This window comes from the organism of the source record quoted next, unplaced genomic scaffold, assembly GCF_019419815.1.
Source record: "Pyrus x bretschneideri cultivar Hongxiangsu unplaced genomic scaffold, Pyrus_bretschneideri_v1 Contig6, whole genome shotgun sequence".
In the NCBI taxonomy this organism is placed as follows: domain Eukaryota; kingdom Viridiplantae; phylum Streptophyta; class Magnoliopsida; order Rosales; family Rosaceae; genus Pyrus; species Pyrus x bretschneideri.
The window spans coordinates 5,113,006-5,140,394 of record NW_025999798.1 but is presented as its reverse complement, the minus strand read 5'-3'; the positions used below and the strand labels follow the sequence as shown (position 1 = coordinate 5,140,394).

General features: G+C 35.0%; 3 protein-coding genes across 3 annotated transcripts; 1 reads left to right on the top strand and 2 right to left on the bottom strand.

Annotated features, from left to right (window-relative positions):
* Window positions 1-1,294: 1,294 nt before the first annotated feature.
* Window positions 1,295-2,747, top strand: LOC103929036. Its single transcript, XM_009338181.3, has 2 exons — window positions 1,295-1,485; window positions 2,432-2,747. Exons 1-2 carry the CDS (start codon window positions 1,348-1,350, stop codon window positions 2,528-2,530), a joined length of 237 nt encoding a protein of 78 aa, XP_009336456.2. The 5' UTR covers window positions 1,295-1,347; the 3' UTR covers window positions 2,531-2,747.
* Window positions 2,748-7,358: 4,611 nt separating this feature from the next.
* Window positions 7,359-9,087, bottom strand: LOC103929037 (NAC domain-containing protein 83). The gene is made up of 3 exons (XM_009338182.3): window positions 8,550-9,087; window positions 7,959-8,245; window positions 7,359-7,885 (listed from the first exon to the last, which is right to left on the bottom strand). Exons 1-3 carry the CDS (start codon window positions 8,728-8,730, stop codon window positions 7,586-7,588), a joined length of 768 nt encoding a protein of 255 aa, XP_009336457.1. The 5' UTR covers window positions 8,731-9,087; the 3' UTR covers window positions 7,359-7,585.
* Window positions 9,088-25,015: 15,928 nt separating this feature from the next.
* On the bottom strand, window positions 25,016-27,084 carry LOC103929059 (glycerophosphodiester phosphodiesterase GDPD2-like). The gene is made up of 8 exons (XM_018642963.2): window positions 26,895-27,084; window positions 26,616-26,809; window positions 26,335-26,394; window positions 26,163-26,243; window positions 25,866-26,066; window positions 25,677-25,772; window positions 25,392-25,588; window positions 25,016-25,299 (listed from the first exon to the last, which is right to left on the bottom strand). The coding sequence occupies exons 1-8, from the start codon at window positions 26,992-26,994 to the stop codon at window positions 25,158-25,160; spliced, it is 1,071 nt and encodes a 356-aa protein (XP_018498479.1). The 5' UTR covers window positions 26,995-27,084; the 3' UTR covers window positions 25,016-25,157.
* Between the last annotated feature and the right edge of the window lie 305 nt (window positions 27,085-27,389).

Below are 27,389 nucleotides of genomic sequence, written 5' to 3'. Positions count from 1 at the left end.
AGAAGTTTCAATAGCTAATTGTTTTACCGTATCACCAGCACTCTCATCAAACAGTTTCTGTCTTCGAATGATGCGTTTCTCATGAAAAATAGGATCAATCCCTATCTCACTTGCTATTTTCTTAGCTTCATTCATTGCCTCATCAAATCCATGTTCTCTATACTGATCAAGAATGGTTATAAGTCTTTTTAACTAATCAATAGCAACATCAATATGCATGTCTTCTTTTTGAAGAGCTTTGCTAACATTATTAATAACAAACAAGAATTCATGCCATATAACCATACCTAACAAGAATTCAAAATTCTCCAACTCATGAATTGATAGTGACTCGACACCACTCATTGACTTAGGATCTTCACTAGTATTTGCAAAGTGAATTAAAGCATCTCTTATATGTTGAGTGCTTTCTCTTATGGGTTTAACACTTTCAATATGACTTTCCCAATGAGTTTGTGAAAACGGTTTTAGGGTGTGACTTCCTTGCACATGATTTGTAAAAACTTTCCATCGCTTTGTAGAGGATGAGAACAATGTATATATGTGTTGTATTACTCCAAAAAAAAAAAAAGACATAGCTTTAGGGCAACAGTTTGCCATATCACAAAGTGCAAGATTAAGGCTATGACATCCACATGGAGTGTAGAATACTCTAGGATTTATTTTAAGTACCTTGCACACCTTTATTTTCCCCTTTCATATTAGAATTGTTGTCATAACCTTGTCTTTTGGCACCATCAAGAATTTGAATCATTTTTATTAATTTTTTTTTATTTCTCTTACCACTACAAAAAATTATTGTATTTATGTTATTCAAAATATATTTTTCCGTGTAAAATCTATTATAATTCGTATTTAACATTTGTTATCAACGTTTTAAGGATGGAATGATGAAGTGGTAATTTGAAGTCCAAATTATACCTTTAATAAAAATTGACGCTCATACACCTCATTGCATCTAATTAAGAAAGAGTAATTTGTAGTTAAACGACATAAGCAAAATTTCTTTTTTTTTTTTCTTTGACACAAAAAATATATATTTCGAATTAAATTGGTTGAAGTGATATTTTCAATGAAATGGGCTAAAGTGATATTTCATTAGTGATCCTGCTAGAGTCGTTGCTTCTCACATGAATCAGAATTTTATACTTTTATGGAAAACTAATTTTTGCACACCATTTTTTCATCCCATACAAAAAAACCCAACCTAAATGGGCCAGATTGAACAAATTGGGCCCAAAATCGAAAGAATAAATAAGCCCTGTAAAAACCCACCGAATCCAATAGGAGATCCAAACAGAGAACAAAAGGGGCGAGAGAGAGACAGAGAGAGAGAGAGAGAGAGAGATGGCGGGTGCGTTTTGGGGGACGCGAGTGCTGGAGATAGTGAAGAAGCACGACTCCGGCGGTCTCGTTTGGAAGAGAATAAAGCTGACCACCACCCGTAAAGCCAACGCCAAGAAGCGTCTCCTCCGCGTTTGGCAGGTTCTCTTCTCCCCCCTTTGACTGTTTCATATCATTTCTGATTTCCCACTCTCGGATGAGGGTTTTAGGGTTAGGGTTTTACTGAATTCTCGAAATTTCGTAGTTATTACTTGCTCGAAATCGGATTATTCCACGTTAAATGTGATTTGGAGTGTACATAGAAGCCAGGCAGTAGTGCATTGCTTCACTTGAAAGTCGAACTGTGCGTAAACCTCAGCATATGTGAAGGGATGTTGAGTCTTTTGGCAAATGAAAACTGAGAAATTCCCATTTGGGTTTGCTCAATCATTGTTTCAAGAGATAATTAACATGAAGAATGATTAATTTTGGTAACTTTGGTATCGGAAAATGGCGAAACAGCATTGTGTTGGATTGATTAGAAAAGGGTATCCTTCCGTCTTATTCATGTGATCATAATTTGTGGTCAATTAACCAGGTCTATTAGTTGAAATGCCCTATGAATGAAACTACACAATGTATTTACAAAAGCTTGTTTCTGTGGTTGTCATTGGGCTTAAACATGATTACCATCTAATGTGGTCCCAATTCGGAAATAAATACCAGACTGATTGTTTTTCATTTGAATTCTATTTTCTTCAATCATGGTTTAGACCCTAATTATCAATGATGGAATCAGTCTAATTATATTGTGGTGTGCTTGGAGGGAATTTCAAGTACCAAGGACTTATGCTACGTTAGTAACAAATGCACTGCAAAACATTTGATAGAGGGAATCGAAATGACTAGATGCAGGATTTATGTGTGACTACTTGAAAGCACTATTGCAATGTGCTTATGGAGTGTATGTTATACTTGCACACTCAAAACTGTGTGTTGGGATTTATGTTTATTTTTGTCAAAGTGTTGGGATTTATTTTGTGTCGCAAAATTTGGTGATCTTCTGTTAAACTGATATTGAACTCCTGGAATGCCACTTTCCTTGCAGAATGAAGCTGTCCTGAGGGCATGTGCAGAAACACCTTCACAGTCATTGGGTGCTGCCACTGATGGATTTTCTGAGAAAGATAACGCAAGTAGCCAATAATGAGTAAGAATGACTTAGATGCATTAGTTCAGGATAGCAATGCTATAAATGTCAACTGTTTGTTATAAACTTCAACTGAATGCCGTCCTGAACTTCCATTTTGATCTTTCTATTTCTTGAGTTGAGCGTTTTAAGTCCTGGACCAAAAACGATCATAATCTTGTGTAACGTGGATTATTCTGATGGCCAATAAGACTTTTAAGAATTGCTTGGTGTCGATGTGTATCTTGAATATGAAGCTTATTGGTTTTATAGTACCTGTATTGCCCTTTAGGATTGTGGTTTGAGCTGAGCAGGCCGTAAGAGATTGGCTGTTGGATTTCAGGACATCTTAAGTTATGTTACTTTTAAAACTCATCAGATGACCATTCTTTATGGTGGAAATATCTCTAGGCCTATTGTAATATTTACTTCTAAATATTGTTTGAAGAATTAAGAGTTTTATAGTCGAAAGGGGTCGTTTAATGAAATTCCATCGGCAAGTTATCATTGCTCATGAAAAGTCTCGTCTTGGTTTGAAGGGCTGCTGGAATTAGATTTTCTTTTAAATAGGGAATCTTTGCACTCGCAAACATAGGATACTACTGAGTTTTGTCATAGAATCTTGTATGGTCCATGTGTAGTTTATAAGATTATTGATCTATTTTCTTATCAAATGTGAACACAAAAACCGCCGAAAGACGGGTTGAAAACTTCCTTCTCCTTCCCAACCCCTTCTAGAGGATCGATCTAATACTGATTTTGACACCGGAAAACTTAAATAAATTAGTCTATTTTTCATTGCCTGCATATGTCGCTATTAACTCATAGAATATGAAGAGAGATGCTCGAGGCCATTCATTGACGATGAGTTTATGGTGGTACACGCAACCGTATATGATTTATGCAAGATTTTATGCTCCTCCATGGAAAATCTTGTGAGTGTTCAACCTCATATGTACGTCTTTGTCTTGTATTTATATAAGATTTATGTGGCAGGGAAATTTAATATTTTTGACAAGTTATTGCATCTGTGATGTTGAAATGTCTCACTTTGTACTGCAAAAAAGATGGAAAATTAATCATCTTTTAGCACAGGGAAAAAAAGGTAGGAAACTAGTCAGCCATCATGGAGGTTGTTGCCGTCCCTTATTGCTTGTCAATGAGCTCATCACCTCTAAATCCTTCAATGCTTTAGGAAAGAGAAATAATTTTCGCCCGTCCTGGTTTTTTTGCACACCCATGTTTATTTCTTCTTCTAATAGGAGCGCAGGGGAGGGGTGTGGAGAAGTTACTTCCCGTTGGAAAATCTTTTGGGGAGAAGAACTTTAGTAGGGGTGCTTTTTTCTGCATGTATTTTTCAGAAGGCCTTAAGTGTGTGATCGACCCCCATTTAATTGAATTAGGCAACATAATTTTACATCTTGTGCAACGGTTGGAGGGGTGAGCTGTGGGAAATAGCTGCCGTGTGGGGAGGTGTTTCCTTATGCCATAGGGCACCTACCCACTTGTTAAATGCATTAAATATAGCAAAAAAAAAAAAAAAAAAAAGAAATCTAACCCACCCTCGTGAGATTCTCAAGCATTGGATTCCTTTTTAGCTCAGGGCTGAAATTTTCTGAACCGAATACTGAAACCGAACCAAAATTTATCGAACTGAAATTGAAAGTTCCGAAAGCAAAAATTACCGAACTTGGACTCACATGAACGTTAGGATACTATACATTGGGAGGGTTTAATTACACATGATTTTTGTAGTTTACTCGGTTTTTCGCTTATGCCTCTATAATATATGATACAGGTATAGTTTTGTTGCGGGTGAATTATCTCGTCGCATGTGATAAAAATACCTTGAGCTTTACATTTCCCGCCATCCTAATTATGTAAGTTAAGTTGAGGTTTACAATAATTAAGATTTAACTTTACATAATCATCTTGCTCACTTGGCATGGAGTTGTTGAGAACCTCCATTTAAATTTCACAAACGGCATTAATTTAATGTGGGAGATTAATATTTGATTAGTGTTTGATTTGACCATGTCATTAGAAGTGGTATAAAAATTGGAGATGTCTTTGTTGCATAGATCCTAAGCAACCCCCTTAAATAAAACTTTAATTTTCTCCTTAAACATGAAAAATAATATAAAAGTGGATGGTTCTGGAACCGGTCAACAAACATTAAATACATTCCCCGTCTGCTTGGTAATGTTCTTCAAAATGTCAGAATTGCCCTTCCTCATCCCCTCAATTCATGTCTGTCTTCCGGACGTGAGATCAACTTTCATATCACAGTATATCGTTACCGTATCATTTCGTGCCATTGTATGGTGCAATACTATTTATATAAATTGTTTTCAACAAGACGTATTATTCACGAGATATTATAGAGTTGATGAACCCGTTCCATGACAAGCTAATCGGTTTGTGGCTGTAGTGTGTACTGTGGAGTCTACCATGACGGCCTGCCCCCGTGATTGACAATTTGGGAACCAAAGTCAGCATTTCACAATCCAATCCCTTCCCCCCTCTCTCTCTTTCTCTTACATACACACACAAATTTTATTTTAATTTATTTTATTTTTGTGTGATGAAAACGAAAGAAATATATAGAAAAAGTGACGTGAAGAACTCCAAAAGCAAAATAGGTGATTCAAAACCAGTGTCACAATAAACTTTGGTCGGCATATATTTATTTCTTTATTTTCCTAAAATTGGCAAATTACTCTCTTACTTATGCATTAATCAGAGTGTTAATCAAAGGTTTAATCTCATTATTTATGCCGTCCTTAGTCCACCTGGTGTCCACTCGGCACTCTCTCATGGGTTCGTGGCCCATCCTCTTCAAACCTATCCAACCTATTGTAATTTGTATCATCATCATCCATGCCTCAATGTTTGTATAGGACAACAACCTTCCTTGTAGGTTTTGTTCCTTCATTTTTTAACAATTTTTGTCTCTTAATCTTAGCATTAATCATGTTTATAAATTGACCTTTCAACTTCAATGAAAGAAGCTAAATTCAGAGAATTAAAGCTCGTTTTAGCTCCCTCTTTGCACTTCCGAATAGAAAATTAGATGCGTGAGGGATTTATACTTCTAGATGATTACTAAGTTAGCGGTTTTTAGTAACTTAGGTCAGATGTTGTATCTACACTCCATTTTTTTCTTTTTAGTACAACATGCCAATAACGAAGAGTATTAAACGTGACGATAAATAAGATACTGTCGAAGAAAATAATTAATGATCATAGAATTATATGTAATTATCATTAACTATGAATAGTTGTCTGTACTTACATTCACAATATTTTACGGATGATTTTTATGGTTAGTAATACTTTACGAGTATTGCTACACTTATCATCTATTTGTACCATCGTTTATATCATATCTCTAATAGAGGTAGGGTCCACTAACGTATGTGAGTCTTATCTCTATTAAAAAGATGATACAAATAGATGATAAGAGTAGCATGTTTAAGTCAATTATATCAGGCTCGTGGCCCTTGCATGTGCGACACGTGTGCAAAACATGCAGTCAATATAATTTGTAATTAAAAGAGAAATAATTGGGAGCTAATTAATGATAAAACTATCAAAACTTAATGCGGGTCAATGTTGCAGAGTGGTTGGAAGATTGCATTAGTGGGACAAACCTTTCCTCTAATCTGGGTTAATTTGTTGTCTAGCAAAAACTCTTATCAGAGTTATAACACTGTCTGGATTAAGAAAAAGAGGTATCGTTTACGTAAACTCGCAGGAATAAATGTGCAAGAAATCATATGCTTTTAGGAAATTTAAGGTGATGGGTTGATGGATCAGTTTTCAAAACTCGGGACCCTCCCAGACCCTCCCTACTGGCCGAATCCCATTTTTTCTTTTCAATTTGCAGCTGGTCCCTGCCAAGCAAATATTCCACTGTATTTATAGTCCCCTTCCCTACTTTCACCAACTGGTCCTTTAGATTCAATATTTAGTTAACCCTGTTTCCCTACATCACCAAACTCACTTTCGTACGTGAGAAACTTCAGTAAAACTGTTTGATTAGAGAAATTTTGGTAGGGTTGCTTTATCATGACAGCTCTCGCAATGGGCGAGAATAGCGGAGCATGGTGGAACCACCGAAATAGAGAGGCTATGTTTTGTGAAAGTGATTGGAAAGAGATAGTATGTGACTGCTTTACACAAGTTTTTCTTCCTTGGGGCTCCGGTTTCTTGTGAGACACTACAAATAGTACAAAATGGCAATATAGGTCAGAATGTCTGTTTTTTGGGAATAAGATTCTGGGATTTAATCTTGCACGATGCAGATTGGAGTGCATTTGAAGATTTGAGAGAGAGAGAGAGAGAGAGAGAGCCGATTTGGGATGAATTCGATCCATTTGAAAACAATGTTTCGGAATTGGGTTCCTTTTGAGTGTGAGTTTTTAACTTTCCACAAAGGGAGAAATGGAACCTCGTGCGAAGGTGACGATCCTTGCAAAGACAACAATTATTCCCTAGGAAAATCTCACGTTACATTTTTTTACACTTTCACTTTGCTTTTTACTCCTCTTTAGGTCACTTTTCAACACCTATTCCCTTGGAAATACCATGCCTTTCCATAAAGAAATTCTGCTGCATGATATGGAGTAGAACATGTTCAGATTATGAGCATTTTTTTACGATATCTCAGAGTATCTCATATTGCGAAGCGTTTTAGAATTTTAGAATTATAAATTATAAAAGAAAATTCATATTCAAATGTGGTTACTCCAAATCGTTCTAACAACTGGAACAAACAGAGAAAATAGAGAGTGGTAAATATGCGAGCATGTCGCTGTTAGAGCTAAAATAAGGTCCAAACAAATGGAAATAAAATGTAAAGACATCAGATATTAGAAAATTTGGGATTTGATTACATAAGGGCACACCATCCATTGCTCTCGAAATTACCGACTACAAGTAACTGCCGATTTTCTTCCTAAACTTGGATTTTTCTCAGATGATTATTCTGATAAAGCAACCAGAAGAGCCCAATTACTGGAACATAAGCCAACTAATTTAAGGGGATTATAAATTAATTAACTAAAACCGCTACTGTTTTCTTCTAATTAAACCTAAACTATTGCAACTACTGCTTTCTCCGTGATCATTGTCCACTTGCTCACTAGAAACCACATCTGTGATTCCACTCGATCCTGAGGAGGAAGAACAAGGCGCGAGGCTCAAATTTTCCCGGTCTTTTGTCATGAAATCGTAGAAAACAGGCCTCGAATTCTTCGGTTTTCGAACATTGAAGGAGGGCTGTTGAACTTGCTCCTCCTCATTTTTGCCTCCCCTTTTCTTCAAAAATATGCGGCAGAGAACCCAATTGTCCATTGGCACCACAGGGCTCTGCAACAGCAAAATAACAAAAATAAAAATGTGTTCTTTGTGGTTTGTCGAGCATAATTGAAGAAATTCTTACATGGGTTGAATTCTTTTCCGGTGCGGCAATGGAGGCCGGATTTTCGGGCAAAACAAGGCGGTATTCGTGCATAATCCAATCGGTCCTAGTGCCATGGGGAGGCTTTCCCCTATAAAACACCAGAGTTTTCTTCATCCCCACGACTTGGCCGCCCCTGCAAGTCACAATCTGCTTGTCCAATCCGGTCGCCTTCCAGTAACCGGAGCAGGTCGCTCTGTTCGATCTGTTCCCATTGGGGTACTTGGCCTCCCTAGTGCTGAAGAAGTACCTCTCTTGCTCACAATCACCTAAACCAAAACAAAACAAACCAATTGAGTCTTTCAATTCTCCATCTAATTTCTTCATAGCGGCGATTTCGCGCTCCATTTCAAGCCATCTGCGCTTCAAACTGAATACTTTACAATTTCCGCACTCACAGAACGAGTGCAGAAGCCGGGAAATGGGAGATTCGAGACCATTTCCGTCTAAAATACGATTTGGGTTTTGGTTGGTAGGCATTTGGCATTGTAGTTTGGCCAAACCAAACCAAAGAGAGAAAAAAAAATCACTTCAATTGAAGAAGTGAATTGTACGGAAATGTGAAAAACCAACCTGGCAAATCCCAAGGGTCGGCCTTGCAGACATCGACCTCCGGGATGATGGACGCAGGCAAGGGGCAGGAGTAAGCCTTGCGCCGCAAGTACTGCAGAACAAGCTCCTCGTCAGTCGGGTGGAATCGAAAACCGGGAGGCAATCTCAGCACACCATTCTTCACAAAACTAATCCTCTCCATGTCCGAGAAAATCCCAATGGACTGAAAAGCTAGAGTCTTTCAGTCCAATCCGAACTGAGAAATCTAATCCTAAGCAAACACAGTCGTGACAAGGTCTTATAGTCCGTTGGGGATTGGATAATACAAACAAAGTAGGAGATTAGACAAGAACGGGAGGGAACAAGAACAAGAAGGAAAGAAGAGTCCCAATGGAAATAAAAGCGTGGAGAGGTGGATGGTGGGGGGGGTTTCAAGGAGAGAGTGTGGCTTCTTTTATAGTAATGGGTGTTTGAGACAATGCGAGGAGAGAGAGAGAGGACGACGACCCATTTGTTGGCGTAAACAAGACTCAATCTCCTTTTCCTTTGACACAATTTTTACAAAACGTCGAGGGCTCTGCGAAAAGGTTAAAGTTTTTGACAATTAAACGAAACCCAAATTCGTAGAGAGAGAGAGAGAGAGAGAGAGAGAGATCTTTCTGGTTCTGTTCGACCTTTGTGTGTGGAAATAACCGAATCTCAAATTTTAATTGGATTATGGTTTTGCTTTGTCCTTTACCTAAATTGCCATTTTAAACCTTGCCCTCCAAGTTGGAAACTTGCATATGTTTTGGACGGTGGGGAGATGCATTGTGGTCTTCTCATAAAACAATCACATTGTGTATGTTAACCACCGATTCGCTCCTTACTTGCAATGGGTTATTTTAGAATCACGAAAAACAAAAACTGTTTTCGCATGGTCAATTTGTGATTGATTTGCGAGTGTTTTATGCAGATGATATTGTTGTTGTACTCCAAAGCAATCGCATATTGATATATAGGAAATCTTAAATGCAAGTCAATGGTTGATAGATTTGAGATACTGCGACATTAGCAATCTCATTTTAATTAGGTTTCTTCCATAGCATTTAGGAATCGAACAATGTTTGGCTTCTTACTTGCAATGAGATGCATGAAGGTTAATATCTACTTCCTGACTTGCACCATCTACCATACCGCTGCACAAAAGATGGATGAGCTATTCCATTGGCTTCCTCTGGAAACAAGTAAACTCACTTTATGACTACCCAAGAATTATGTTTTCATTCATTTATTTTTCACATCCGAAAGTTGAAATGAGGCATAAAAACAACATATATCATCTCCAAATCATAATCTAATATGCAGGGCCGGTCTAGAGATTTTTGAGGCCTAGGGCGACGTAAAAAAATGTCCCCTCACTTTATATAAGAAAATTATTTATTTTCACATGTAAGACATCAATAAAATTATACTTTGAAAAGCACTTCAAATTTAATAATTTAGAAACACGGAAAAACTAATTTATTTTGTATCGTGGGAAGAAAACAAAAAAACTCCAGGTTTACAAGTAGATAGATTTGAGTTTTGTTTTCCATCTGAACTTTTAAAGTGTTTTTGTATAAATCGTGGGGTGTTTTTTCTTATTTACTAACCTTGTCAATATGGGACTAAAAGATAATGATGTTTTTGAGTCTTTAATTGATATGTATAAGTAATAAATGGGTACTAAATTAAACTTTTGATGACACGTCATATGATTTGCAAATTTGGTCTAAAAATTTGGTCACGCATTACTCTTTTTTGAAAATCAGATTTGAATTGGAACAAATGTTTAAAAATAACAACCCGCATAGCTACTAGTTACTAATTAAAAATAAATTAACCAAACAAAAATTCGTAAAAAATGAAAAGAATAAACATGCACTTTGCATTTCGAACTTAGGATCTCTCTTTAATTTTAAACAACAAAAACCACTGGTTCTAATTAAACTTCATTTAGCCAAATTTTATATATTTATACTTTTATGAAAAGAAATTTGTAAAAATTGATACGTAAAGAAACACACATGGCGTTTTGAACCCAAGACTTCATCATTAATTTCAAACAACAAAACCACTAGTTTTAGGTAAATTTCTTTGTCGTTGATCAAATTTTATAAATTTATACTCTTATGAAAATATATATAAATATACCATCTTAATAATTTTGGTGTCTCTAATTATTTTGGGTCCCGGATGGTCGCCCTACCCACACTGGGCCTGAGCCGGCCCTGCTAATATATGCATTTTTTTTCTTATATGATACTGTAGCATACATGCCGTCATGTGCGAAGTTTAAAATAAATATCAGCATACGATCGATTTAGAATAACACCAAAGTAACCCCCTAGAAGGGAATACTCGGAAGGGTATTATGGTCCTTCTACCGGAGTTTGATGAGCAAAGGCTGCAAAGCCCAAGTACGAAACGCATAAGGTAGTAGTTGCAGCGAAGGGTTTACGGCCTCGTAGGGATGAAGTCACGTTATGTCATGCTGACAGCTGTACTTGACTAAAAGCATTTAAAGTTTAAAGTCATTGGGGGTGAAATTACGGTTGTAGCCTCTGCTCAGCAAGTGAAAAAAGTACGGACAAACGGAATATATTTGAAAGAACCAAAAGTGCCTAAACTTGTTGAGAAATGAGAATTTTGGACTTTTATTTTGTAGTTTTTTTTCAAGGCAGTTTTGTTACTTGTGTGTTACACAATTAAATATATTTTGTTTTTATAAATTATAATTAGGCATTTCAAATGTTTAGCATGTATGATGGCAATGGAGACCTTAAAATTAGGTGATTTGACACCTCAAGAGTCAAGATTCCTTATTAATATGTCTTGCTTAATGTTAGATATTACCAACTTCATGTCAAAACACTATTTAACTAAATTCACACGCTAGTGTCTCATTGACAAAAAAATCTTAAATTTGTAATAATCATTTTTAACAACAACAATTACAACTCGTCTTTGCTCAATGGATACAAAATACCCATGCTTTAGCACCCAATGTAACGGCCCTTGGTCGAGTCATTCTTCACTCCTCTTACAAGGTAGACCTCTCTTTGCATACCAACCCTCTAGTGAGTTCCACTTCTAGGGATAAGCTGAAAACTTGATGCGTTCATTTTGAACAACAAGGGGCGATTAATTAAGTTAGACAACGAGTTTTTCAGCAAGGAATTTTTTATTTTTTTTAACCCGAGTCAATAACATAATAGGACGTCTTCCCATTGTTTCATAGAGATTCGTGATAAAGAGATTCTCTCAAAAGTGAGGCTCTCCATGGATTATCCGCCACCTAATGTTTTTGGCATAATTCTTGCGTCAACATTATAACATGTTGTGCTAAAAATGTGACGTGGTAGAGAATCCATGTAGAGTTCCACTTTAAGAGAATCTTCTTAACATTTCTCTTTAGTTTTTTAGGTTAACCAATACTTTAATGAGCACTCATAAGTGTTATTCTTTTGTTTCAAACAATCTCTTTTGTTACATTTTTTTAGGTGATACAGTAGCGTTTCATTAATAAGGGAACTCTCTCAAAAGTGAGACTTTCTATAGATTTTATGTGACCTCATGATTTTCGCACAATATTTTATAATGTTGGTACGGACATTGACGTTTCTACTTTTTGGGAGAGTCCACTTAGCAGTTCTTAAATTTGCATTACTAATATCAAAGCTAGTAATCTTTTGAATTTTGATATCTTAACTAAAATAGATGGATTAAAAGAATGTTCCAAATATTTGATTGATGAGCTAACTAAGTTACTTGCAAAAATAGATCAAACCACGAATAATTGACTTATAAAAATTAAAAAAAAAAAGAGAAAAGAATCATATTATGCATGGAATATTTGAAAATTGATTTTCCATATTATTCCCCTTTTCAAAAATTGAGTCAAAGATATATTTGTTATATGGGATTGTACATTGTAGGGTGCACGCATAGGGAATTAGGGATGCGTGTAAAGCTAACTTGAATATTTCGTATAACACATGAAAAAAGATGCTCCTTGCGGTTGGATGGATGGATAATGCTTATTGGGCCCTAGCCCATGGGCCCATGTTGCCCCACTACCTTTGGAATTTATTTTAGTTTAGGATAAAAAGGAAAATTAAGGGTTGAATTTTAGAAGGGTATTATGGTAATTGGGATGATGATATGGCTCGCGGCCCGTTGGGGTGGGTGAGAGTTCAGGGACCTACTTGCCACCAAAAGGACGGCCAACCACGTCGGATTTAGGGTAACTGACAAAAATGCCACCTTCAATCAAAGACCCATTTCAAGATTTCCTCAATCTTCTTGTCTCACTATTTTCGATCAGATGAAGATTTGATAGAAATCATAACAATCTCTTTTCTGGAAAAGACACTCCTCTCCTTCTACCCATAGATTTTTTTTTTTTGATAATCTGAAGCGAACACCTCAAAAAACACTATACTATTTGAGAAATACAAACTGAACGGTTCCTAACAATTCTTAAAATATCATCAGATAAAAGATCACCGATCCAAACAAGAAGTTATTTGAGACAAAAACCCCAATCAAGGTCGCAGCTCCAATTGACTAAGTGGTTTCTACCCATAGAGTTACTCTATAACCCTTTAGTTAGAGGTTGTAGTTGACAATGGCAGAATCGTAGTAAACAGTACTCTCCAGAGGTAGTTTTGGAATAATAAAAACTGGAGTGTGGGTAACGTGGGCCGGTTGAGATTGTAGTGAACCGGAGCCTCAAAGGTTGACAAATGAAAGAGAGGCCCGACTCCGTAGGGAGAACGGAAGCCTCTTATCACAAAATTTAAACAATTTGTGGGCAGAATTATAAAATAAAAAAAAGGGAGCATTTTGTAATAAGAAAAACTATATCCAGTTAATCAGAAAAATATAAAAGTAAAGAGAATATCACAAGCAAATGAAGCAAAATGCGATTCTCAGCCCACTTGTAAAAATAAATTATAAAAAATTATTGGAAGGAATAGTTTGAGTTGGGTTTCGTAAAGACAAACTGCGGCTGTGTTTTTTTTTCTTCTATTTAATTCTTTATCTTTTTAATTAATTAATTAGTTTATTTAGGTATTGTTTTTGTTTAGGGTGAGGGTCAAAGGAGGTTGCGTGTGGGTGTTAAAGAGAGTTATAAGGAGAAAAGAGAGAAACGTCAAAGCCTGCAATTATTGTTTTTTTTAAGTAAAATATGTTGTCCAGTGGAAAATGCCTTTCTCTGCTTCCACCTCTTTCTATAATCCAATCATGTTTTCCATTACTCCAATAATTTTATTTATTTATAAAAGAGATCCGTTGATAATTTTATCATGTCAGTCCACATTTTTAAGAGTCAAAAAAACTTATAAAGATATTTTAGTCTGTGTTTCGCCACTATCATGTGATTCATTAGTGCAATAAATTAAACCTAAAACATGTCACGTAGAATACGGACTTGAAATTCGTCGTCAACTACTACTAATCTTTCAAGCAAATACTTTTTAATTTTTGGGTGATGGGGGGTTGGCTTGGTTTTTCTTCCCTTCCTCACTCCTTTTACTTTTAATGGGAACTCATCTTTTCAGGGTTGCCCCCATTACAAGCATCCTAATGGCTAATACACACTACTTCATCCGCAACATGACACGAAAAAAAAATAAATTAGGCATATAAACCATCTTTTGAAATTTGAGTTGGAGTAACCAATAAATAGGGCTACTCAGATGGAAAAACTAACTCCTCCTACATGTGAATTCAGAGAATATTTGCACAGATTCATTGTCATATGATATTACTATATTAATTTTACTATTATTATATACATAGATGGTAAATTTGAAATATGTTATGGACCAAAGATATAGTGCTAATGATTTGATATACTTTATAATATAAATGGATTGGTACGAGTACTTATGGAACGATGACATTGACCCGTCTTATGAAGTGTTCATCTTTACAATAAAATAGTGGCACAGTAGCTTTCTAAAGGCCTGCACTCTAATCTAATTAATAGTATAATTAATGAATAATTGACAACGAAACAAACAGTATTAGCAACACATTATATTAATTAGGGTTTAATTATTAGCTGGAAAGAGAGATCACCACCAAGTAGAAGGGCAGTTTGACGTGGAAGAATAAAATAGTGCCCACTCTCCTTTTATGTCAATGATTTAAGTATTATTTGGGCTTTTTTTCTTTAAAGGGCATCATTTCGCATTTTCTTAGTGTCGTCTAATTATTCATTACAACAACAGACTTCACTTGTATATGTGTCACAAGTTTATATATACATTTAAGGGTTTCGTGAGGTTCAAATTCATTGAGCTTGATAATTAATATATAGTTTTGTCCCTGAAGAAAAATGGATGAGTGATATCATATCATGCTATTTAAAATATTTGCAAGCAATCTCTTGTTACATATACATTTAACATATATAAATATAGTGAGTTTGACGGATTTTTTAAATAAGTTTACGTTACATTGTCTAATTTTTGGTATGAACAATCTATGTTGTTTGGATCATTGAACAAAGTTAATGGATGAAATCCATATAGAAGATGTGTGCGCGCATGTGCACACACACACACACAAACATATATATATATATATATAGAGAGAGATATATAGATATATAGATATATATATACACACACACACATACACTCAAACATGGTTACAAGTAAATGTATGCATGTATATATATATATACATGCATACATACATACATTTACTTGTAGCCATGTTTGAGTGTATGTTTATATATATATATATATATATATACACACACACATACATACATTTACTTGTAGCCATGTTTGAGTGTATGTGTGTGTGTGTGTGTGTGTGTGTGTGTGTGACGCACCAACAAGTAAACAAAAAATATCCACTGGGAGTGGAATATCTAGAACAAATTAAGGGTTAGTGATAGAATTTTTACCACCTGTAAAAGTACATACAAAAACACTTAAAAATACTTGCAAGAGAATAAGGTTGTCGTAGTATAACGGCTCAAGTAAGGTCGTTTTCCATAGTGATTAAATGAATAATTTGTGTTTAAAACCAACTCTTAATTAATTATTTAAAACAAAGTTTCGAAAATGTTGATTTTAGAATTTAATATAATAAAAACGAATTTTAAAATAAAACAATTAAAGAAATTAACTAGAGAACAATTTAAAGAAAATCAATTTGCAAAGGCCTAAGGTTCCTGTCACATCCCAGCCCGGAGGGGACCACTTTCCGGGCTCGCTCCACCACTGTAGCACGATATTGTCCGTTTTGGGCCCCGACCATGCCCTCACGGTTTTGTTTCTGGGAACTCACACGAGAATTCCCCAGTTGGTCACCCATCCTGGGAGTGCTCTCACACGCTACTCGCTTAACTTCGGAGTTCCGATGGAACCCGAAGCCAGTGAGCTCCCAAAATGCCTTATGCTAGGTAGGGATGAGAATATACATATAAGGATCACTCCCTGGGCAATGTGGGATCTTACAATTCACCCCCCTTAGGGGCCCGACGTCCTCGTCGGCACACACGCAACCAGGGTTAGGCTCTGATACCAAATTGTCACATTCTGGCCCCCGGGGGGGGACCACTTCCCAAGCCCTTTCCACCACCGTAACACGATATTGTCCGCTTTGGGCCCCGACCACGCCTTCACGGTTTTGTTTCTGGGAACTCACACGAGAACTTCCCAGTGGGTCATCCATCCTGGGAGTGCTCTCGCGCGCTACTCGCGTAACTTCGGAGTTCTGATGGAACCCGAAGCCAGTAAGCTCCCAAAAGGCCTCGTGCTAGGTAAGGATGAGAATATACATATAAGGATCACTCCCCTGGGCGATGTGGGATCTTACAGTTCCGCCGTCCCCTTAACAATCTTATGCAATTTTACCAATTACTTATGAATTTCTACATACATGCGTTGAATGTTAGGTTTTTCTAATACATATTTTCCTCGTGATGTTCAAGCGAAAATGTAAATCTAACATGCAACCTGTCTGTGATGTTCAGATCAAATATAAACATGCAAGACTTATTAAGCTTTGTGAAAACTCTTTGAAAAACCATGCAACTCTTAAGAGCATGATGTTCGCCTTAAGTGAACTTACAATTACTAATCACTAGAAGCCCTCTTCAATTTCAGGGTGTTGTTCCAACATAAATTGCATCAAATTACTTGTCTAAAAACCCTAATGGTCGCGAATCACTAAGACAATTAGATAGTTTAATCGCAGTGATTAATAATTCAAAGCAAGCATGCATCCATTCATAAGATAACTAGGAAATAAAAGGTTTCCTATTTGAATTAAAATTCAGACTTCTCAGAAAATTAGTTTTTGACCGACCAAATCAACTCCGATTTGGTCCAAAAATGTCTCTTTTGAAAGTTTGAGACGTCCCCTACAAATCCTCAGAAGGAATCTTCCTCAAAATATGTCATCTTGATCTCCAAAATACCCAAAACGTCTATAAACGTCAATCTGGAAAAGCTATGCACTGGGTCTTTATTTCATCACCACGGTCAAAGGGTTTGGTAGAAAAATCTGAAATTTTGATATAATCATCTTTAAAGGGGCACGAACATCCTCCAATTAGAATCACTCCAAAATTCATCTGTTTGATCATGTTTTGCTCCAGAGGAAATCGAATATCCTACATTGAAAATATATAACAAAGTATCAAAATTATATCAAAATAACCAATAAGCTATAACTAAGAATAGGGTAAAATATAGGGAATTTTAACGAAAAGCCCGGTACTGTTCACTTTAACGAAAAATCACATTTTTACACTAAAAAGTCAATCTTAGTACTATTCACTTTACCATTTATTTTGTCATTATCGTTAAAACTCAAAGTTTTCAAATCTTTTTTCATTAGTTTTTCTTAAAATATATGGTATAATATGGACTCATCAGTTAGGGACAAAGCAATTAAAAAATTGCCATTGATTCAAAGTTGACCAAGCTATTGTTTATGCTGGTGATGTAGATACCTTCCAGAGGTTATTACCTGTTACACATGCATTGCGTACACAGCGATCGATTCAACTCGTTTTCTTCATTGTCAAGCTAAAATATATTTTGTCAACCAGCCTGAAGCAAGCTATCAGATTAATGTCTGCAAAGACATAGATGTAAGCATCAAATTAATGGAAAAAGAACACTACCTGATAGAATTAATAGCTGTCTTTCTTCACTTATAGGCAAACACGACCTTACCAACAACATACATTCTTTGTATACAAGTAGCCGTCAGTCGAATTGATGTCTTGAACACATAAATATAACTTAATAGGATAATCATGAGCCGATCTTAGATTCTATGTGTGACTAAAATCACACGAAGAGAAAGACAAACAGAAAGATACGCAATGTGAAAAGTTGAGCTATTGAAATTTTAAGACGGAACTTCAACTTCTTTCACATCGTGCTCGTGACGTTGAAGTTTGACAACCGAAGCCTTGTAAACATGCATGGGGTTTCGTTTCAACCATAGATTATACGTGGGCTGCATGCAAATCCACCGCAGGTCACAAAGTACAAGTTCTATTTTGCTTTTGTTGGGTTGATTTTTAGCTTACTTGTGAATATCACCAATTGATTTATACGGTAGATAAACTAGTAGACTAGTAATACTAAAATATATACTAATGATTACATAGTATACGAATACGATATAATTATAGAAAAGTTGAACGAAGTTTTTGAGATGATCATGATTAGATGATAATGATATAGCAATGATAATCCCTCACCTGCTATTTCAGAGTCGTGATTACCTAATTAGACATAGCAAATACCATCTCGGGCTTTTTGGGGGGGGGGGGTGTGGTCGGGTGATTGAAACGAATATCAGGCTTGTATTCCACATAATACATTTTGGGTTCAAATCATGACATTGGTGAATCATACAGTGGTGCCCTGAATAAAGTTAAAATACATCTATGAGTCTTCCTCGCCTTTAAAAACCACCAGCTGGTACAATGTTGTTGCACTTACTTGTCTACTTGCTTTTGATGCTTGTACATATAAAATAGGAAACTTTAACGAAAAGTTCATAGTATTATTCACTTTAACGAAAAACTACATTTTTACAGTAAAAATTTAATCCTGGTATTATTCATTTTACTCTTTATTTTGTTCTTATTGTTAAAACTCAAAGCTTTCAAACTCTTTTCATTAATTTTATTTATTTATTTATTTATTTTTATAAAATAACGTACAATAACCATACTTTTCTTGCTTTTGTAGAAGTACTTTTAAGTGCCAACTTTCGAATCAATGCTTTACAGTGCACGCTTGAGAGAAACTTCCTCTCCTACTCAAAAGGCCCATCAAATGCTAACAAAAAGATGGGTATCTTTGGGCATGTGGGCAAATTGGCCCTCTTGATGATATGTGTATATATCACCTTCATTGTAAAGTTGCGTTTTTTTTTTTTGACCTCATTCCATGAAATTTACAAGGTATTTATATTCTTGTTTAGAAGCAAATTACATCGTCACTTTTAACTTTGTTCTGATCTTTTGGGGCTTCTAGGATAAGTAGGTTTCAACTGTAATATTTGAAAGAACAAAGAGGCTAAAACTTTGAGGCATATTGGTAAATGAGACATTTCATAACAATTTCGTTTTTAATTTTTTGAATGAATGAAACTAAAAACTAAAAACTTGAAATGAGCCTTGATTATGTCATTTTGGTCTGAATACATAGTTAATCAATAGACCAAATAGAACATATTGTTATTTACATTTCAAAAGAATCATCCTACATTTAGAACTCGTTTGGAAATGCTTCTAAAATGGTTGGAAGTGCTTTTAAAATGCTTTTAGCACATAATTGGTGCTTCTTGCATGAAGCACTTTAAACGCTTTTGAAATCCAAAAACATTTAAAAAAAAAATACTTTTAGCTATTTTAAAAACACTTCCAAATGATTTCAACTAAACCCTATATACGAAGAAACAAAAACCTTCTCGGTACCCTCTTCTTCTTCTTAAAAAAAGCACTTCTAAACGATTTCTTGTATGGTTCACCCTAAATTACTTTTTTGGGATAGGTAGTCGGGTAAACAAGCAACATGGACCTCTCCCGATAGTATCTGGTAGACAGACTTGTCGAAGCTGTGTGTCTCGATCTAGGTTGTAGTGACTACTTTCTACATTAAATAGTATTCTCATAGTTGTTTATTTATTTTAGGGAGTTTTATCAAAAATGGCTTGAGCTAACTTTTATTTAATGGAAAAACCACCCTAAACTATTATTTAATAAAAATGTTTTAATCATAAGGACACAACACTTTTATCTCAGGCCCTACAAACACTAAAACACACGGGCTCAACAAAAACCCCAAACCCCAAACCGCCTAACAATTAATATTTCAAAATTGCCCCTAACGGAGCCTAACCCAGGCCTGTTAGCCAAAGTTGCAGTTACTAAAATTCATCATTCCTCCAACGCCATTAATGTTCACCAACCCCTTCACACCGTACCAAAAAATCGAAACCTCCATTGCTCGAAACGTCAAAATCTCAAAGTATTTTCAAGTTCGATTCAAGTTTTCAAACAATAATCTACACATCAAATCTGGAATTTCTCAACCCAAAAACTCCATTTGAAGATGAAAAATTGAAAACATTTGAATTGTATATTTGCAGAGTCGAAATCGGACAAACACATGTATAAACCTATAAATTCTGATATTCTTGATGATTTCTTACTTTAATTTACTAAATGTGTACATCTGCTTGTTTGAGATTCTAAAAAATGAATTATGTTTACAGTTCAGAGTATTCTGATTTGCATCTAAACGAAAACGGACAAAAAAAAAAAAGGGAAATAAAAGCAACAGAGAAGAAACAGAGCTATGTACCACAAAATTTCTGATATTCTTGGTGATTTTACAGTAATATGTAAGTTTGCATGCTTCGAATTCATTGAATGAGCAATGTTTATGCAAAATGGTATATTTTTACTTCACTTTGATAATTGCTCGTTTTCTTATAACCTTTAAATAGTATGTTCTTGCCCTCATATGTTGGTTGCCTTGCTTAAATAACTTAAATATAATCAACATTCTATTCCGGTGGGATTTTAGTTTTTAATAAACAATGTTTACGAAATAATTCACAATTTTAAGTTTAATAAACAGTGTTTATGAAATAGTTTACAATTTGCTTCATTTGTAAATAGAATTGAAATGTACGGAAATAGTAAAATATGGGATGCATTCACAAACAAGTATAAACATATATTACGCTATTACACGAACTAGTGTGATTCTCTGTTAATAATTTGTACATTCAACAAACAGTATAGTTTGATAAATAGTGTAGTTTTTTTTTTTCTGTTTGATAAACAGTATGGATCCAGAATCAATGAGGTGTTTTAGTTCATTTTCTTAAATAGCGTGCCCTATTCCGATGTAAATCCATCAATACTTCAGTATTTTAAGTTAAGTTTCGTAAGTACTTTGAGTTATTTTGATTGATAAATTGGCCATGTTATCCAGAATCAGTGTGGTTTTCTAGTTGTGTTCTATTCAGATATAGATCATAAATAGTTCAGTTTTCTAGTAAAAAAAATGTGGTTTTCTAGTTCACTTTGATAAATAATTCACTTGTATAACAACTTTACATGAAACCTTGTTATGTCCCGAACATCCACACCTACTACAGGTGACAGTCTTCTCACTCCTACTAATTTCCCCAGTAAATTTAATCCTAGTTTTCTTTGGTCTTCCAAATGGAATCTTTGTAATTGGAGGCCTCACCATTTATGATAGTATCAACATTCGGCTTTTCCAAATCTAAAAATGGATGCATGACAAATTGATATCTTTTTTGATAAAAGCTTGTTTTCCAGTAATCATCAACGTAATAAAAAACATCATGATTATCATGTTGCAACACCTGCAAAGCATGAGAACATGGAAAACAATTATACTGCCATTGCACACAAGAACATGTCCTATCATCTAGACAAACAACAAACCGATTCTACTCCGTCCTAACTTCAAAAACATCTGCGTCAGAACGACTAATCCTCCAATGCATGCCCTCCTTCAACATCAACTTCATCTCATTTTCTTTCTTTGGACACAAAATCGTATGAATATTCTGACCAAATATTCTCTTCTCAGCCATACTACCCATCAATCGAACTCTAATGTCTTCAAGAAGATCCATAAGTGGCATACAACGACTATTCGACATCATGGTGTTAAAAGATTCTGAAAATGCATTGCTCATCGATCCCCATCTTTTACCAGGAAAATGGAGAGTAGCATTGTTCTCTTTTGGCAAATCACACAAAAAATTCTTCACATGCCCTTGCCCATTATCCTTGAATTCCGCCATGCAATCATCAAAATCAGATGGAGTACATGCGTGCGCACAATTTGCCAACAAATTCATCATTTTCTTCTTTAGTCATTAACCAGCAGCATTTGGAAATAAAGTACTCATATTCTGTTTCAAATGAACAATGTAAAATGAATGTGGACACTTGGGAAAGAATTCTCGAATGCTCTTCAAAATATTATCATGTCTATCCGACATAAATGTGATCACCATCCCTTGAGGTCTCAATATACCAGATAATATGCCAATAACTATCTTTAATTTGCTATTGTTTCTGAATCAACAATAGCATAAGCAATCTCAAAAATCTTTGCACAACATAAGTGAAAATACATTGTCAAATGTCAACTACTTCTGAAATTGTAATTGAACTATTTATTAAAATATGTTTGAACTACTTCTGCAACATTTTTCCTTTATTTGAACATAAAATCAAAACCAATGCACAACAAAAAGAAACAAATACAGTCAAGTATCACCTATTTATGAGACTGATTGAACTATTTCTTAAACAGTTCTTCAAGTAGTTATGGATATATTTTATTTGCACAGTAAGAAAACAGAAACAAATAATGTCCAATATAAAAATTTGAAATTATTAACTCACCATCGTTGTCATTTTTTCACAGCAAGATAGAAGTGTTCTCTTGTATTTGCTTTTGATAAAAGTATCATCAATGAATAACATCGGGTGACAAAATATGAAACCTTTTATCCATGCATCATAAGCAATAAACAAATGAAGAAATTTATTGCTCTCCGGTACAACTTCAAGCTCAAAAATAGATTCAGGATTGCTTGAATGGGCAGATTCAACATATCACGGCAAAAACTTGTAAGCATCAACATCATCACCATTTAACTCAAAAACTGTCATATGTTTGCCAAAGTATGCAGTAGAATAATCAATATTTAATCCATAAAATTGTTTTAAGTTTGAAATGATCTCATTCGGTTTAATAAGAGGATTTGACAGAATCTTATCCTTGATGAGAAAAGCAACAAACTGTCGTCCAACAACTTTGTTTTTCTTCTTTTGAATCATACCCTTGCATGTATGCAGATTATGCAAATTTCGAATAACAAAAAATCTTTAATATCATACTTGGATGCATACACATGTTAAAGACAACCATCAGATTCCTTCCTAGAACACTCTGCATTGATGCGATTTTTATCATTCTTCAAATACTTCAAATCAAAACCACATTTAATAGAAAACTTCTTCAACTTATCTCGGAAATCAACATAGCCTCCCCTAAAGACTTGCCCCTCAGATTCTATGTAACTATTCCATTCACATGACATATAATTATACACACCATGAGAACCATACTTCCCTAAATGATCATTTTCACTAGCAACAATTATAGAGTCTGATGTACGGTAAGAAGAAGATGTGTTTTCCGTAGGTAACTGAACCATGGAACCATCACATTTATCTATAACCAATATTTCTACAATGGATTTCTCAATAACATAAAAAACCATCAACATGTTTAGAACATTGGCATCACAATCTAACACACAATTAGGATCTTCATTCAAACCATATCGCAACTCAAACCAACCAATTCTCAAACCCTTAAACCTAGAACACATATTAATGCAAATCTGATTGAAGGTAGAAGTTGATGAAATAGAACTAACAATGCATAAACCACCATATGTAAATCGAGCTAGTTTACAATTCTCCATAACTATTGAATAAAAACAAAAAAAAACAAAACAATTCAAATCAATACACAATCTTTTATGCACATAACAATAAATAACAACAAAATGTAAAAACAACAACTGTTTATTAATCTGTTGCAAATCTAAATTTCAATTTTTGTAAAACAAATCAATACCTATTAGTTAAACAATATGCATATAAAGAGAACAAAAATAACACTATTTATACAACACAACAATCACAAAAACAAAAGTAAACTGAAATATCCACTGTTTCGTAAAAAAATAACACTATTTCTGAAAAATGTTAAAAACATCAAATGTGATGAACACCTATTAGTTAAACAATATACATATAAAGTGAACAAAGATAACACTATTTATAAAACACAACAATCACAAAAACAAAAAGTAAACTGAAATATCCATTGTTTCATAAAAAAATAAAAAATAAAAAAACACTATTTCTAAAAAATGTTAACAACATCAAATGTGATGAACACGAATTAATTCATAATAAATTTCTGAAAATGAAAACAAAATCAAGATGAACAACATGCAATATAAACGAAACAAAAAATAAAAAACAAAACAAATCAAAACTTACCTGAGATTCTTCGAAATAAGAAACTCCTAACTGAAAATTTCACAAACCGGAATCAATCTGCTAATATGAAAACAAATCAACAACAATATATAAGTCAAATAAAAAGCTAAGCATATTACATGCAAAAACGAATTCAAAATCAAATTCGAATTCAAAAGGAAAAATCGAATTCAAAACTACAAAAACAATGTCGATTACCTCCAAACGAAAATCTAACCAAATGTGAAAGACGATCACTCTAGTGAAAATATTCAAGCACAACGAACAACACCAATGACAACAATTCGATAGAATCTCAAAATATGCAACCACTGCGAATCTGTTCTGGAACAAAGGTTTATTTCGAAAAAATCCTAACAGTGACAAAGAACAACGGTGATCACGATGCGCTCTCAACATTCGTTAGCAAGCATTACTCAAACCACTCAACCAAATTTAGAAAAAATTGAAGAACTCTCTAAAACTGTTCTGCAAAAATTAAAATTCAATTGGCTTATAGGTTCGGCTAACTCCAAACTAACTAATCTAACAAAATAGTTAAGTTAGGTTAACCAAATTCATTAGGGGTAAAATTGACAAATCATCATGTTATTTTGTTTGGGCTGATATAAAAATGGGTTTTGTACTAACCATTAAATAAATACTTCCAATGTGGTTTTTGGTTAAAAATTAAAGTTTTTAAACCCTTTTGGTTAGTTTTCCTTTTATTTTATTCGTTTTGGTGCAAACCAAACCGCAGAAAGTGTTGATCTTGTTTCTGTACACAAAATACTATATTGACGATTGAAGACAATATATTCCTGAAAATCATTGTTCATAATATTTTCAACTCCAAATTCATCTTCCATTTGAGAAACCATTTGGATACTACTAAAAAAAAAGAAACTAAGGTTCGGTACACAACATTTTGCATCTGGTTCTGGCCACGTTGATGGGCCCTCGACGTCGTATCTACTCTGGCATAAGCTCTACTACGAAAGAAAGTTCCAAGTTCCTGCTTCTTTGACAAGAATTCGGGAGTTGGAAACCGCTTCTGTGATCTCTCGAACAAGGTCAACAATCACTCCCTCAACACCCATTAGAAGTTGCATGTAAATAGCGTCTGGCACATTGCTGCAAGTCCACAAACCATATGATCATATTATTAGTCGGATAAGTGTTTCTGATCTCAAAAGTGCTTTTAGGAAACAAAAATGATAGCTTACTTTAATTGTCCATAGGTTATAATGCAGAGTTTGGCCTGTTTAATCTTAGTCACTGCCCCTGGATTTCTCAAGATAGCTTTTACTTCTGATACAATTCCTTGCAAACCACCTCCCGAACACAACTTCATGGCCTCTTCTAGCGAATTCCTTCGAATGTCGGTGTAAATTTTAGACCCTCCGTTTGTGAGGAAATAAACCTGGTTTGCATACATTGCAGCATCAGAAACCAAGTCATTGAAATTTGTTCAACACGGCTTCGACAAAAGGTTTAGAATGTGATCTTACAGGATATGTCGTCTGCATTTTTCTCATCAGCAATGCAGCATCAGGCTGAAAGCTCGAAAACAGGATCGGCCTGTCCTTGGCATACTTAATTACCACCTGTTTAAAAAACTCTTAGTACATATTATGTGCCTAAAACAACATTGATCACAATGTTCTATAGAACATGCTAAACAAATTAGGCATCCTTACCTGCAAAATTACTTGAAGAACATGTTCGAGCTTTTCTTCTTTGTAGACAATCTGATCATCGAACTTCAACTCAATGTTAAAACCCTTGGAACGCTCAACTTTCTCGAACACCTCCTGCAATGTGCATAGGGAGTCATCCTGTTCTACCTTCCAGTCGAAAATTCTCCCGTCTTGTATTTTTCTGACCAAAGGCCTCCCCACCTACATTTGAGCGAATGAAAAAAAATAAACTTGTTAACAAAACATCCACATACATTTTAATGATTTGGAATCGGATAAAATCACCATTTTTGATACCTTTCCGGCCTCTTTTTGGGGTCCGTAGGAGAGAAATTCTAACAGAGTAATGTCTGTAACCCTTTCCTCCTTGAAAACACCCTGAAACAAAATTACATTTAACATCAATATTCAGCAGGAAAATAAAAACCAAGGAATTCAAGGGTCCGTTTGATAACAATTCTGAACTAACCTTGTCCTCGGCGCCAATAAAGTTGTCATGAAAAATGACCGGACAGTCGTCTTTGGTCACCTACAAAAATAGCTTTTGCTTACAATTTTCCCTAATTGTAAAACCAAGAAATGGAAACGAAAAGAAAGAAAGAAAGACAAGAAGCAGAACAATTAGTACCCTCAAATCAGAATGTAATATAAAACTTTGCACAACAAGATTCTATTTTTCTTAACAAAGATTGTGACTTCGATCAAATGTTTTCTTCTTGGTCCCTATAAAATCACAAAGATGATGCTCACCTGAACGTCGAACTCGACGAAATCAATCGGGAACTGAGTGGCGGCATTGAAGGAGAGAATGGAGTTCTCTTTGATGGATTTAAGCTTTGCATCAGAAGACTGCAACATGTTCATCCCGCTGCCTCTGTGTCCCATCACGACGAACTTTGGCCATTTGTATCCCCATTTCGTTTCCCCATTTTCATCTTTCACACCTATTCACAAAAACCCAATTCTAAAAATCAGATTCCATTTTGTTTTTGTTTCTTGGATTCCAAGTAATTTGATCGAAACGCCCACCTTGAGCCAACCACGGCGAATATACAGCCAATGCGACGGCACTTTCTGTGACTTGGTCGAGGTTCGGAACGTCGGAGGCATGAACGGCCTTTAGAGCCATTGATTTTTTCTTGCAAATTTGCAGACTTGCAAAAATGCAAGCTTTGGGAATTCAAGAAAAATGAGGACACTAAGAAAAATTGACACTCGATTTTAGAGAACACAGAAGCTCGGGACACGTTTGGACAGTGATGGCGGTATTTAAGAAGGTTCAAAAACTAAAAAAAACAGACAAATCTCAATTGCCAACTAATTTTGTTTTGAGATATTTCATTGTGTTCATTGAAAAAACGTGAAATTCGCAAAATTTCTAAATTATTCATATTCTAAAAGAATATGCTAATTCATATTTCGTTTGTCGTGTTCATCTTACGTATTTCTAAGATATCTTTATTTGTGAGGACAATTTGAACTTTTCAAACAACAAATTGACTTAACTTGATTTAGTATTTTCTA